This window comes from Oreochromis aureus, linkage group 7, assembly GCF_013358895.1.
Source record: "Oreochromis aureus strain Israel breed Guangdong linkage group 7, ZZ_aureus, whole genome shotgun sequence".
NCBI classification, from domain to species: domain Eukaryota; kingdom Metazoa; phylum Chordata; class Actinopteri; order Cichliformes; family Cichlidae; genus Oreochromis; species Oreochromis aureus.
This window is the reverse complement of record NC_052948.1, coordinates 62344069-62359334: the sequence shown is the minus strand read 5'-3', so window position 1 is coordinate 62359334 and position 15266 is coordinate 62344069. Positions and strand designations below refer to the sequence as shown.

Below are 15266 nucleotides of genomic sequence, written 5' to 3'. Positions count from 1 at the left end.
AGAGGTGTCTGCCTCCCATTCTACTTCTAAATGTCCCGTGGTGGCACGAATGGTAACGAGATCATTCACTCTGACAACAAAGCAGAACACGATCATCAGAGGCTGAAGTCGATCCAGTTTTCTTTTCCTAATTTTCGATGTTGTTGTTTCGATTGATTTTCTTTGTTTCCCGTGTCCATCTGTTCCCGTCAACTATAATGTGTTCCAAAAAGGTTTATCTTGGTGGCACAGGAGTTCCTCCTGTCCACCTCATTCATCACTGCTCATTAAAGGCCTTCAGCGGTGCCTCTCTCACTGCCTCCAGTGAACTTCTGATCACCTTTTTTTATGCAATGTCAGACTTAGTTTGAAATATCTTCACAATAACCCAGCATGAGATCTTAAATCCATTCAGATCTGTGCACACTTACTGACTCTCATTTATGGTGACAGTAACATCTTCGAGTACTCCTTGTTGTTAGTTATAGAGCACTAAGAAGAATATTTTGGAGGTTGATAGTGTTTTTGTTCTGGTCTTATTCTCACTTTCCTTGTCCATTAGCTGTGTAATTGTTCTCATCCATCAAGCTTTTTCTTCTCACACAGCACATTTACCTTTGAAATGGATGGTGGTAATTAAAACACAGACCAAGAGTTTAAGACAGATGAAAGCAGCTTTTTAATTTTAGTTATCAGCTTTTACTTTCACCATAAAAATGACGACTCCTGGAAAACTATTTTAAAAAATACCCTATAGTTAAAACACTGAAAGAATGAAGGGTAAAGCAATATGAAATGTCATGACTCACAAAAAGTAATTTTTCACAAGAAGCGTTTAAAAGTGTTTTCAATGATGGCAGGGTTTGAAACTTTCATCTCTTCAGTCATAACAAAGGAACCCTTTCAGATCAGTTTGTACCAGTTTTAACTGGTCATCCTGGAGACTTGTGCCGAGAGAGGGGGCAGAAATCTCTGCGCTTAATTAATAATATTTGAAATCAATTCTGCAGGGAACAAACAATCAGCGCAGTGCCGTCCAAAATGCGTTCATTGCCTCATACTTTTAGATTAGCTGAAGGCCTTAGAGAGATTTTTTACTGATGCCAAAGAACAAGAAATTACCACAGACTACCTACAGTTTAGCATGTGACATACACCATCTAAGGCTTTACCTGCTTTAGATACTTTGGTTTGGTTGTAGAGCGTGACAGAAATGCAAACATCAGCTTAAACCAGCTCAAAAACTAACAGACACAAACTAAATTACATTGCATTATATGACTACTGTACTTATATGTACTTACAGGGATGGCTACAGTGTGCTGATCTTGTCACACCAAGATCAGTGATTGGCTGTCAGGTTGGCACATTTTTAACTCACTCACACTTCTGTTGGCTTCTTTCACTGAACACAGTTAATCCAGTGTGAGCATGATCATCTTGAATGTTATATTATATCCAGAGAAGAGGGGCCATTAAAACTGAAGGCTCTGCCTCCCATTCTACTTTTAAATACTCTAGGAACAACAAGTAGGCCTGCAGAGCGAGAGCGAAGTGCTCTAATAGGGTGATACAGTACTACAAGGTAGTACCATATCAATCTAATGTTTTTTGTTTTTGTTTTTCTTAATTTGAGGATAAGGATTTAAAATGTGATTCCAGATTTAACAGGGAGCCAATGAAAAAAAGGTAATGTGGGAGAAATCTGCTCTCTCTTTCTAGTCCCTGTCAGTACGCTCACTGCAACATTTTGGATTAACTGAAGGCTTTTCATGGACTTTTTAGGACAACCTCATAATAATGAATTACATTAGTCCAGCGTAGAAGTAATAAATAAATGAAATAATTTTTCAGCATCACTCTGAGACAGGATGCTTCTAATTTTAGAAATACTGCAAAAATTAAAGAAAGCAGTCCCACATATTTGTTTAATATACATGTTGAAAGATAAAGAAGGAGTCATTTAAACTGTGAATCATGCAGAGCTACTCTAGAAAAACACTAGATGAATCTGCTTTGAGTTACAGTTTGTACACACTAATTGAACCAATGTTATTCAGGCGAAGGTTTGAGCAAGTGGTCAGCTGGGTTTTAGTGAAGTCTTTAGACACATCAGCCCAGATTTAACTTGACACGGATTTTCAGCAGAATATAAACTGTTCCCCATTCAGCTTGCCCCTAAATGCTTGCTGTGTACTACAGTCTGATGCTCACAGTAATGAAGCTGCTACAGAGCATTACCGAGAGACGTGTCATTACCCAGCCTGCAGGGAGCACACACACCATCAGGCTCATCAGTGTTTACATCCCTTCATTGGCGTCAGGACACGACAGAGGTGAACCGAGGGTCGAATTGATTTCCTGTCCACCTCCCTTTCCTCCACAAACACAGCAAAATGTTCAGCGCCGCCTCTGCAGAGTCCATCTTACCCTGCGTCTGTCTTAATGCTGCGCGTGTCTCTGTGTGTTTTCTATTTTTAGCTGTCGGGCTGCAGATGTCCTTGGATTGGCTGGAAAAGCGGTTCTGGGCCATCGCCAAGCAGGTGACCGCAGGACTCACTTTCACACAAACACACATTGTCTGATTTCTGTCATTTTTGGGGACATTTCATTGACCTGTGTTTATTGTCTAGAGGTTGACAGGAAGTTTAAGTGATTCATACCAAACTCTTTTCCCTTAAAAAGTGGGCTGAAGCTGACTACAGAAACACAAACCAGTTAAAGGTGTTGGTGGAGATTGTGTTTTAAGTGTACCTTTTGGGCCATCACAGCCAAGCATTTGCTTGCTTACCAAAACCTTTGAAATGTGGGCTTTTTTCCTTATTTTGCAACCTTTGCTGTTTACATGTAGAGATTTTCTCTCATAATCTTTCAGTTAGGGATCATCATATGAATTTGTCAGAATAATGTGACAGGCACAGCATCTGTTCAAATCAAGCACTTTAAGTTACGAGTTAATTTCAAACCAAATGCAGGGTCCGCTTAGAGAGACCATCCACCTTGCAGTGGTTCTCCTGAGCAGTAGAAACTGCTACAGTTCAAGATAGTGGATTTGATGTCTGTCAGACTGCAGGATGACAAACACCACAACGGTGACCAGGGCTGAGGATTTCTTAATATCAGAGATGGAACTTTTAAAATAAGAACGTGGAGGACAGCAGAGCGTATTGGAGGAATGAAAAAGACAAAGAAAAAAGACACTAAAATCAGTTGTTAAATATATTTGAGTCATTTAATTGGTATATCTGATATACTGTAGTTGGTATAAATAGCTGATTTATTTGTTGCACATGTACAACCCTCTTTGCAACCCACTTTTTCCTTTTGTGCTGTTTCTGATTAAGTGCTGAGTTCTCTAGCTCTGTATTTAATTTATATTTAACATAGCATTCTGACTTCGAATGAGCTTTGTATTTGACTTTTATTAATTAATTAAATATCTCTAAAAAAGAAAACAGTTGGCTTATGAAACTGGCATTTGTAATCTTCTGTATATCACAAAGATGAATTGGAGCAACAGACTGCAGAGACGAACACCTGCCAGTCAAGACTCAGGGCCCAGCAGCAACAACTAAAGCTGACGTTAACATTATCTCAAAGGCTTTAATTGCCTTTTTTCTAATGTGGATAAAATATGCGGATGTATTTTAATTTCTTTGTTTCTTTCCTATTTCCTGCCCTGATTTGGGGAAATGAAACATGCACATCGTGTTACAAAATTCTCATTCACACCATCATTTTCAATGGATGGAGCAGCTGGGATTTCAAAGACCACGTCACCAGTTTTCTGTCAAATTCTGCTAAATTGACCCTGAACACAGAGACTTCCTCAACATGCACCTGGTGGGAGTCTGGCATTGATCGGATATTGATGTTACAGAACTGATAACTTCATTGCAGAATAGAATTGAAGAGTAACTGATTCACAGTTGTGTTACTTTTCTGTGTCCTCTGATATAAAAACTAAAATCTGACTGAATATACAGTATTAGAGGACAAACAGAGGCTTGTTTTTAGCATCCTAATTCCCTGCTGAACTGTATTCTGGCTGCGACCTTGTACAAACTGTCTGCTGTTGCAGGTTTGATCTGAAACAGTGCAGACTTTTGAGAATATTTTAAGCCAGAGGTGCTAAAATGTAAATAAGCTATCAAGCCATCCAAGTTTTATATCTCCGCCTGCTGTGGGATCATAAACATCTTCGTGGTGGAGATGCAGCTTCGTCTGCAGTTGGGTCAGAGTCTTCCAGGTAGTTAACAAGCAGCACCAAATGTCACCAAGTTTCCAAGGACACAGAAGAGATTCTTGCTCTGTGACTGTTCAGTTATAATCCTCCAGATTCAGAGGTCATTTTTTCAATTTTCCTTTTTGTTCATTAGGGAGCAGAAATCATTAAGTGTAGGCGATAAGTCTCTCAGACCTTTCATTAAGATTAAAGCAGAATGTGCATATAGAATAAAGTCAATAAGAACAGAAGCAAGTGGATTTTATCCTTATAATACATCAGAAATGGATTGTGCTCTTTAGTTTGTCCTGTTGGGTCATTCAGTCTAAAGAGGTCCCACTTTTGCTCATTTCCTTCTCCACATGTCTCTTCTTGGACTTATTAAGCTTTTGCACAGAAACATCAGAAAGTGGGTGATGTTGGTACCTTAGAACACAACAGACCACCAAGCTTCCTTAGAGCTAATCCTAAATCGTCCGTTTATCCCAACACAAAACCCAGCGTTGATTTTCCTTTCAAGAAAGACCCTTAAGTAAATTATAACAATGAGCTTTGATTGTGATGATCCCTCAGATAGTTGAACCAAAAGAGATGAAGGCCCAACTCCAGTCTGGCCCTCCAACCTCTCCCTGAGGCGTGAAAAGGACTGAACATTAAATGTTTTAAAAGCAACTAGCATTGTGGAAATGGGCTGTAAAGCTCTCCAACACCAAGTCTGCTTCTTGCCAACCACACTCTGAAGGTGCTGCAGCCTTTTCATGTAAAATATCAAGGAAACTCTGAACACTTTCAATTTCTGTGAGATTAGTTCAAGATTGTGACAGAAGTAAATAAAAATGGCTTTATTTTCAACTTTCAAAATCCCCACGAAAAATTGACCTGACAGCACCTGGCATGGTAAGGAATAGTGTCTCCACACTTTAAGCAGAGGAACAGGAGATATATGAGATAACAGGACCTAATCCAAGCCACACATTATCTAATAGTTAATGGTTTTGATCTTGATCGTCTCTGTAATAGATGTAAGAAGGTGCTAATTACAAAGGCTTTTTTCTCCATCTGATAAAAAGAAGGAAAGATTGGTGCTGTATTTCTACCTACTGAAGCAGAGGTATTTTTGTCATGGACTGGAACGACTACAGAGCAGAAGAAGAGCCCCTTATAATTTAGGAAACAGACTTTAGTTTTTTCCCCCTGATGTTTAGGATCTAAACTGAGCTCTGCAGTTTTCCTTCCTGCTGTGTAATAAGCTGAAAATTGGCTACAAACTTTTGATCCTGTTGAAAAAGTTGTCCCCAGAAGGCCGGCTGGTATTACACTCTCTCCGCAGGTCTTTGACCTTGCAAACGTCCCCCCTGCAGTTAAGTGAAGCAGAAGCAGAGCTGCAGATGTCCCGTGGAGGTTGATGGTGTAGATAATGTTATTAATAGGAGCTGACAGCTGTGACGGGCTGGATTAATGTATTTACAGGATAGCCTCAGTGCCGACAGTAACTCATCCGACCGACTCAACACATTTACATTCTCTTGCAGCTGATTTACAGTTTCTGAGCTTCGTAACGTGTCATTCCCTTTCAGTAAAAACCTCTCAGCCTCGGTGGAGTTTAAAATTTGGGGATTAGAGGTTCTCGCCTTCAAAACAGGATGTAAAAATATGCCTTCATGCCTTTTTATAACAAAAACTGATCCTGGCAAGTTGAAACTGAAGCTGTCGGTGCTCTTAAACCAAATGATGGAGTGTGACCTAAAATAAAACCACATTTTATGCAAGTAGATGCTCTTTGTGACAGTTTAAGCAGATTTAAGGGATCATTTAAGGAAGCTCGAATCAAAAACTTGAATTTAAAAACTGCAGCAGCGTGAGGGTGAAAGCTGCTATCATCCATCCTCACCTGCATCTGATAAATTTTCTGTGTTTATCACAGAAACTGATTCACAGCCAAGCTTTAGTTTTCTGCAGGATGCCAACATAAATGTTGCTTAATGTTTCTCATTATCCCTAATTTGTTATAATAATTACATTTTAATTTATGCATCACTCATTTCACTGTCTGTTTCATCTTGCAGCCCAACGACACAGATGTAAGTAAACATTAGTTATATCAATTATGTTGTTTTTACAGTTTTATTACTTTCCATAAAAAGAAGCATTCAGACTGAATTCTCTCAAATCTCCACACTTTCCTTTTCCTTCCCTTCCTCCCAGTGTTCAAACATTGAAGGTGTGTGTCCTCTCAGCTGTGACAGTGCTGTAAGTACACAGCAGTTGTTTCTTGTTTGTTGCTCATCACCAAAAATCTTCCTCTGTGTTAGAAGATCCTAAAGAGACCCGTTTCTTTTTGCTTCTTCCTGTTCAGGATCTGAGCTGTTACCTGGTCGACAATAACGGCTTTGTCATGCTGTCCAAAGAGAGGAGCGAGGTAAGATCCACCACTCTTTATCACTATGCCTTTGGTCAAGTCATTTTAAAGGGACCCTTCACCTCTGAATCAAATCTCTGTATTCTTCCTCTGGCCTGTTGGACTATTTGACCATCTGGATCCATGGGCGTAACTTTGTGCTGAACATTGTGGGGGTGAAGATCTCTGTCTAAGTACATCAATAAATCTGGGTAAATTCCCACATGATTAAACATGCAACTATTTTGCTGGTAATAACTGAAATGAGTAAAGAAAATCAACAGCCTATTTATCCAAGATAATTCCTAATTTTATTGGGGGGGTTATATTGGCTGGGTCTGATTATTAAGGGGGTCATAACCCCCCAAACCCCCCTGGAAATTACGCCCCTATCTGGATCATTTTGTTTTGGAGATGTCTGTCTTGTGATGCTCAAAGTCCAACAAAGAAATATACAGACTAAAACGTCAGTAGCAGAAACTATGATCCAAATAAAATAAACACACCGAACTATTCTCTGTCTGCTATCTCAACCAAACCAAGTCACATCCACACTTCAGTTTACTTCAGTAGAAAAAGATGGGAAATATCAAATGACCGCATCAGTTCCCTGTTTTCTAAATGACTGTTACACATTGTTTGGATATATAAAAAGTGTTGGTGGGTATTTTGAAGTCAGAATTTTTGTCTACTTAAAAATTAAAGTTAATACCCTGCAACCATATCTGTGCCCTTGCCTACAATTTTAGATCTGCACTGCAGAGTCATTTTGGCCTGCGATGATTTTGAGCAGTGACTTCATAATAGCAGGAATGAGTTGACAAACCTCTGAGGATGCACTGTCACTCTCTCCTATACACTGTATGCTTTCACAATGACGTTTGTAGCACGAGTACTCTCTGTCTGTTTGTCTCTCTCTCAGTAATAGTGCCTACCTGCTTCTCAACACGTAGCATTAGACAAATTGTCCGGGTTAACAGACAGTTAAAGGGAAGGTGAAAGGCAGGACGGTGGGGGCAGCTAAATGCTGCATTGCCTGAGAAGCCTGAGTTGTGTATTATATTCAGTATAGTATAGTTTTTTGTATGTTTGTTTTTTTAAATAGCACCAAATCACAACATGTGCTCCAAGGACTTTTATACTTTAAGGTAAAGACCCTACAGTAATACAGAAAAAAACCCAAATGGCCCCCTGTGAGCAAGTGCATGGCAACAGTGGGAAGGAAAACCTCCTTTTTAACAGGAAGGAAACTCCAGCAGACAGCTTGGAGGTTTGGGGAGGAAGATGAGTATGTGAAAAATATGAGTATGTGTATGAGTATGTGAAAAGTATCTTTACACCTAATTTATCGAGGTTGTAAATATGTAGTGTATTTGATTTAAGAGTATTTGAAATAATCCACAAGGACATTTTCTCTCTCTGTGTGAAACAGATTTTTGTTTGTTTGTTTGTTCGTTCTAAGCCTTGTTTCCTATCTTGTTTTTCTATTGTTGACTTTAAGTCCTGTTGTCATGTATGAAGGGAAAATATTTTTTTTAAAAACAGGCTCTGGCTGTTCAAGGGGTTTCTTGCTGTAAAATGGGAGTTTTTCCTTCCCACTGTCGCCAAGTGCTTCCTAATATTGCGTCATTTGATTGTTGGAGTTTCTTTCTGTTAATGTAGGGTCTTTATTTTACAATACAAAGCACCTTGAGGTGACCGTTTTTTGGTGCCAAAGTCATGGATGTGTTGTCTGTCTGTCAGACCTGCAGTCAGAGTCAGGAGGTGATTTCTCAGTTTCGTGGCAGCTCTCTGGACCATTTAATGTGCTCATAAACAACATCTGGACACCTCACAGGATTTGAGGACAGTTTGGGTCTTAATCTGTGTGCGTGTGTGATGCATTAACAGTAAACATCACAGCTGCTGCGCCTGCCTCCTTCGTCTGACCGACTGTGAAGCAGGATAGATCTGACTTCACCAGGCTGAGATCACACTTGTGTTTACGTGTAGGTTTAAGTCCATCATATCTCCTCTTAGAGAAAAGCCCTGCAAGTAGAATTTTGTTGCAAACTAGGAAAACTTTTGCTTACTTCCCTGAAGCATGTTCATTAAAACAGGGGCACAAACCTCCACTTCCATCAATGCCAGTGTTAAAGTAAGTGGGACAAACTCTTGGATCAGCCCTTTATGGTTGCACCATCAGTGCGCACTTGCATCATCACAAACTTCCAGAAGAGGAACAGTAAGCCACTCACACAGCACATATTTACAGTATTGATGAAAAACATTAGAGGAAACAGGAGGGTTGGAAATGGCACTTCATGTTTCTCAAATGAGAATGACTGCAATCTTTGCCTTGAGTGATTGTGCTGCAGATATTTCAGCTCCAGTTGTGTTTTAAGGACAACATTTTAATTAAACACAGAGGATTTATTTTTTATGTGTTGACAGTGGTGAAAACCCTTTTAAAAGCAAGTTTTGCCACTCGACAGGCCTGTGGGCAGTCATTTTAATACCTCTGTCTAAATCGGTGGGGATTCTTAACTTATGTAAAATGGTAAATAGCCTGCATTCGTATAGCGCTTTACTCAGTCCCTATGGACCCCAAAGCGCTTTACACTGCATTCAGTCATTCACCCATTCACACACTGGCAAGCTACATTGTAGCCACAGCTGCCCTGGGGCGCACTGACAGAGGCGAGGCTGCCGGACACTGGCGCCACCGGGCCCTCTGACCACCACCAGTAGGCAAACATGGGGTTAGTATCTTGCCCAAGGATATTTGGCATGCAGCCAGGAGGCAGCCTGGGATCAAACCACCGACCTTCTGATTGGTGGCGGACCTGCTCTACCACCTGAGCTACAGCCACCCCTATGTATGGAATTGCTTTTCAAATCTGATATTTTTTAAACTGCATCAAGACTTTTTGAGTTGTCCTAGAATAAGTTTTAAAAGTTTTTTTTCTTTTTCCACAAGCTACAAAACTTGACGGCATCATGGCTTCATTAATGGTACAACCCAGGGCTCTAATGCAATCGGCATCTCTACAAATCCCACAAGGAAACTTAACAGTCGCTCTTCTAATTTAAACAAAGAATGCAGCAAATTAAGAAATGCAAAAAATAAAGAGTAGATTAGTCTGCAACCACACAGCTGAAAGTCTCATGAACCTCTGCAGTGTTACTGCATCAGCACAGCACAGCTGCCTCTTTTAGCTTTTTCAAAATTACTCCACAGATTGATGGCAGAGCCAGACACTTAATATATTTTTTATATAGATTTTTTTGTGTTTCAGTTTTAAAACGTGGCAGTATTTTTCCCATTAATATTTATTTATATAACAGAGCCAAAACATTAATACTGTTACATAATGATATCATGTGGTAATTTGCAGACCTCATCTTGGTGTAACATCATTACAGTTTGGAAAATCTGGCGGTTGCTCGTTGATTGCAATTAATGTTTGCTGTTGTTCTAAACTGATTGCCAGAAGTTGAATGTGCAGCAGCCTCAACCTCTGGGTGATCACTTTTAATCAATTAGCAATTTCGCAGATTGAAGGCAATAACCTTTCTTCAGACAATCACAGTCCAGCTCGAACTGACTGCAATCAGTCTCAGATAGATTGGCAACAAATAATTGCTGTCATATTGCCCTGACTTGTTTACGTTGTGTCTCTTTGCAACTGGGGGTTTCGCTGGTTGTATTTTGATTATACAGTATTGTGTGAAATGCATGTCTGCGAAGGTTCTCAGTCATCCAGGTCATCGTAGTCTAATGAGCTTAGAAAGAAAAGCGTCCGGACTTCTTTAAGTTTCTTGAAGACGTTTCATCCGAGAAGCTTCTTCAGGTCTAAGAGCAAATGGTGACAAGTCCCAGATTTTTAAGCCCCATGGGAGTTTCCCCCAAGGGGGTCATGAGCCCCCTATTGATCCTCTACCTAACCACACGAGCCAAGGTGTGAAAACGAGTGTGGGTCACAATCAGCCAAGGTTTCAGGTGAACCCACTGGGCCATTTCCTGAGGTCAAATGGCCCAGGATGTGAGTGGGTGTTGCTGTTAAGCCACTCCTGATTTCTTTATATTTTGCTGGGAAAATGGGAACTAGGTATTAGGTTTATTGAGCCCTGAAATAGTGACCAGTTTGGGCAGCATGGTTTTAGCCCTGTTACTTCACAGTAAGAAGGTCCTGGGTTCAAATCCACCACCTGGCCGGAGCCTTTCTGTTTGGAGTTTGCATGTTCTCCCCATATCTGTGTTGGTTCTCTCCAGGTACTCCTGCGTCCTCCTCGGAGAGTTATTGCTCAAGACCACTTCAAAAATGTACAAAGAAGTCTGGCTCCTGTTGTGGAAGTTTTCCACTTAAATAAAGCCTGCAGATGAGTGGTGAGCGGTAGCCAACATTCTTTAATCAAAACACACAGAACAGAAAACCAAGCTTGGTGGAGAGCCTGCATGACCACGGGGCAGGGTCAGCAGAGTCTCACCCGAGAGTAGTGTGGCTCTCACTTAAATACCTTCTCCAGGAACAAAAGGCAGTACACAGATGTTTCACACCTTAAGATTCACCACTCCCTGGAAGAGACAAAAGACTCTTCCTGTGGAGTTGTCTGCTTCCCCCAACTTCCTAACTAGACCCCCACCATTTGTCTTACAGTATGGGTGTCAGACATGTTAAAATCCAGTGGCACCAAGGCATTACAATAAAATAATGTGATTAATACATAAGTGAAAGAAATTCCTTTACAATCCCCCCCTTTGATTCTCAAATCAAGAATCACATTAAAACCAGAATTTCTTTCCCAACATTCTGTATATTACATCAACATTATTTTACACTTAAAGGAGTTTCACACTGTGTATCCTAACTTCACTGGTCTCCCACCACCCTTTGTTCATCTTTAAACTTCCCCCCAATCTAAGCTCTCACATGCTAATGGCAACAACAATGATACAGAGGAAAGGTCTTCTCCAGAGTGTCAAAGTACTTTGCATGGCAAAGTGAAAAAGCATTAGATGGTCATTCTCAGTTCCTGTCATGGCTCCTGGTGTCTGTGCCATTTACAGAGTTGTAATTCCAACGCTGATCTCCCTCTGTGCTGTCACCTTTGGAGCTTGGCACGCTCTCTCCATCCCTCGATTTCCATTCCAACGCGGCTGTAGATTTAAGGCAGAGCACGTCGTACACCTTAGTTGTCTTCCTCAACGTCAACGGCGAAACTCTTTCATTTTATTTTAAGATTTTGCTGTTCAAAATCTTCTCGTGACAATCATTTGGAAGCCCAGTGGTGCAGCCCACTGTCGTTTGTCTGCTGTCCTGCAGATGGTCCCTGCTTCTCGCTGGTCCTGTTGAAGCGTTCTCTCCCGGTCGTGGTCTGTATCTGCATCAATCCTTCCATATCCCTCATGTCACGGTCTCTGCAATTTAAAAATGAAAACTTCCCCGGAAAACCCTCTTTTGCCCTATGTCAGCTTAGCACAATTAGACATGCACAATGAAGTTGTGCATTGTCTCTTAAAAATTCCCAGGGATTCTCCCCTGAAGTAGCTTCACTCCAGGCCCTGTCGTAAGAAAACATTAGCCAGTGGTGTGTCCTGCTGTAAATCATGTGATTAGATCATATGATTAACCCTTTGCTGTGGAAAAATAGATGTTAGCGCAGCGCATCTGTATGCACACTTTCTCACAGTGACCTCTGCACTGTAAACAATACAAGGTCATGAATAACACACCGCTGGTAAATTCAAAGACACAGAAAGTGACAATTAAAAGGTTAAACCAGCATGGCCCAAAAGCCCATGCAACCTGTTGATGTCACCTTTCTGCTCCTGTAAAAGAAACATACATACATCCACCCTTTTGTCAGGTCAAGGTGGAGGTGCAATCTTGCATACTGGTGTCAAGTCAGTCAAAGCTTTTGTCAGTCCAGTCAGTCCCCATTTTTTATTTGCTGACAGTAGAACCTCGTGACGCAATAAGTTTCTACTACCAGCAATGACGTCATTTCAAAAAAGAAAAAAGAATTTAGACTGGATTACCTCGCTGAATCCTTTTTGACAGGGACTTGTTTTCTGATTGTCCCAAATAAGTGGCTTTCTCCCGAGCCCATTCTAATTTTTGGAGAAACTCACTTGCGATTGTTCAACATGTTGTGTAGCGCTTTCGATCCCGATATTGCAGGCCTGCTTCAAAAGAGAAAATTGCCAAACAAAAATCTCAGTGCACTGTTAAAAATCAAAAAACATGAAGGCCTCTTTTTAGAAGTTGTCTAAGCATACTCTCTTAGAGTGATAGATCCAAACAAAACTAATTGGCAGTTTCAAAGTGGTACCAAAGAAAATGCAAAACTTCCCCAAAACTTTCATCCACCAGTCACACACCTCACACAACAATATTCTATTAGATAACGAGTTTTTGTTTTCCCCCATGTAACCAGATGTGTGTCATGATAAGACCTCCCCCACACATCAGAAACAAGAAACTCAATAATCTATTAGTCTCCACTCATCTGACCCCCCTGCAGCATTCTGTTCACCCCTGCTATGATTCAATCATCTTTCTCCAAAAATAATACTAGTTCACTAGTCTATGTATCACTTCTTAACCCACTAAGTGAACCAGACAAGATGATGGTAACAGAAATGCATGCTTAAAATGCTATTTGGTCTTCATGAGCTTCATTGTGTGTGTTTGTGTTAGTAGGATTAATGCATTTTCTGTTTGTGTAATTTTGTGTACCTCTCCTCTTTGCGGTGCTCCAGACACTTTTCAATTCTCCACGCAAGGCAGTCGTTTTTTCTTCCCAGTTTCCTAAACCCAAATTTCATTTCCCACACTAAAACAGCCATGTTCTCCATGTCCTCCCCTGCTCCTTCCACTGTGGTCTCATCTCTTCTCTCCCCCCTTGCAGCAGTCCAGTGAGTCAGTTGTCTTTCAGCTTCGTCCTGTGTTTTCCACTGTCTCATTTTGCCATTTTCCTCCAAAAGTGGCAAATGTTCAGCTCAGGCAGTCTTTTCAAAGGTCCATTCACACACAGTGAAGTTGCAGCTCGTTGGAAATGCACATCCATCCATCCAGTCATGATGATGCCATTTTTCTCCTTGCTGTCGCTGTCTTGCACAGCTGCTGCTGCAACTTTTCTTCACTGCTCAGGACCCTGCTGTGAGCTCTTGATATCCATCTCGTTGTTCTGGAACTGCATTTCTTGTCTTCAGGGAGAGATTCTTGGAGCTTGTTTTCTCAGGGTGACAAACACATGGAAGTTAAGCTGTAAAACAATTCAGCCAAAACTTGGCTTGAGTGTTTCTAAATGATGTTAACCTATAATTTCTTGCGACTGCTGCATGTGAAAAATTGATCAGGGTCTGCTCTTCACCTGCAAGTGACACACTGAGACATTTTGATCATTCTTATCACTGCTTAAAACAACACATCTCCCCTCTCTGGTTCTGAAGTTCCCTTTCTTAAAAACCCAGAAAGATTGTAGTTGTTCTACACTGAAAATCACCAAACCCTCTTCCTATTTTACTTATTTTCATCAACAATTCTGCTAAAAAGAAATTTGTTGTGTGTCCACACTAGGGGAGCTGGTAGCCTGCAGTACCACCCTCTCCCGCTAGTTGGAAACAACTTTTACGCACATTTCTACACTCCTCTCTTTTTTTTTCTTTTCCTTGTTTTGTTCCCCATTTCAACATTTTGAACCCCATTTTTCTCTGTTTTTTTTTTTGTGTTTTGTTTTTTTTTTTCCACACACAACAACTTTTCCCACACATCCATTCTCTGCAATCTCACAACATACTTTTACCCACAGTTCTTAACATACAGTCACACTTTGAGTTTTGTCTCTGGCCGCCTGGTGGAACGTCTGCCGCAGTCGCCTCTCGAGCCACTAATCCGGCTCCGCTGACTGCCCCTGGAATCTAGATTCTCTTCCTACTACACGAGGCGTCCCCCGTGAGGTTCCTTGCCTTCTACGGACCAAGGAACGAACACCGCCACCCCCAGTCTCCTTTGAAGAAGTTAGGATCTTTTAGAAGACGCTAGAGATGTCACTCCGTGATTCTACACGAAGACTCTCCGTGATTCTACACGAAGACTCCCTCGGAGCTCTTGCCCTGGAAGGTCGTAACACACCTTCTTGGGCTCCCCGAAGGCTGCAACACGCTCACCTCTTGCCAGACACAAAACTCTCGTGACTTGTTACAAGTTAGCTATCACTCACCCATCTGCAGGAGTCCCCTCAAAATCGATGGTCTCGGTGGCCACTGAAACACACGGCTCCGTGACTCCTCCATTTCCTTTGCTTCAACAGCCGGTAGGACAAAGGTACCTTTTCCTTCAGGGGTGATCAGCCCGTCCACGGAACCATTGTTCAGCGACCACACGGACCACCCTGCTCACAGCGCCATTCTGTTGTGGAAGTTTTCCACTTAAATAAAGCCTGCAGATGAGTGGTGAGCGGTAGCCAACATTCTTTAATCAAAACACACAGAACAGAAAACCAAGCTTGGTGGAGAGCCTGCATGACCACGGGGCAGGGTCAGCAGAGTCTCACCCGAGAGTAGTGTGGCTCTCACTTAAATACCTTCTCCAGGAACAAAAGGCAGTACACAGATGTTTCACACCTTAAGATTCACCACTCCCTGGAAGAGACAAAAGACTCTTCCTGTGGAGTTGT

General features: G+C 41.3%; 1 protein-coding gene across 1 annotated transcript in view; it reads left to right on the top strand.

The window, feature by feature from the left end:
* LOC116325242 (voltage-dependent calcium channel subunit alpha-2/delta-4-like) overlaps positions 1 to 15266 on the top strand; it is an 87066-nt gene that overhangs the window by 50495 nt on the left and 21305 nt on the right. Inside the window, exons 28-31 of the mRNA XM_039614770.1 lie at positions 2461 to 2522; positions 6271 to 6285; positions 6410 to 6454; positions 6561 to 6623. Of these exons, the coding sequence (XP_039470704.1) occupies positions 2461 to 2522; positions 6271 to 6285; positions 6410 to 6454; positions 6561 to 6623 (185 nt within the window). The remainder of the gene's footprint in view (positions 1 to 2460; positions 2523 to 6270; positions 6286 to 6409; positions 6455 to 6560; positions 6624 to 15266) is intronic.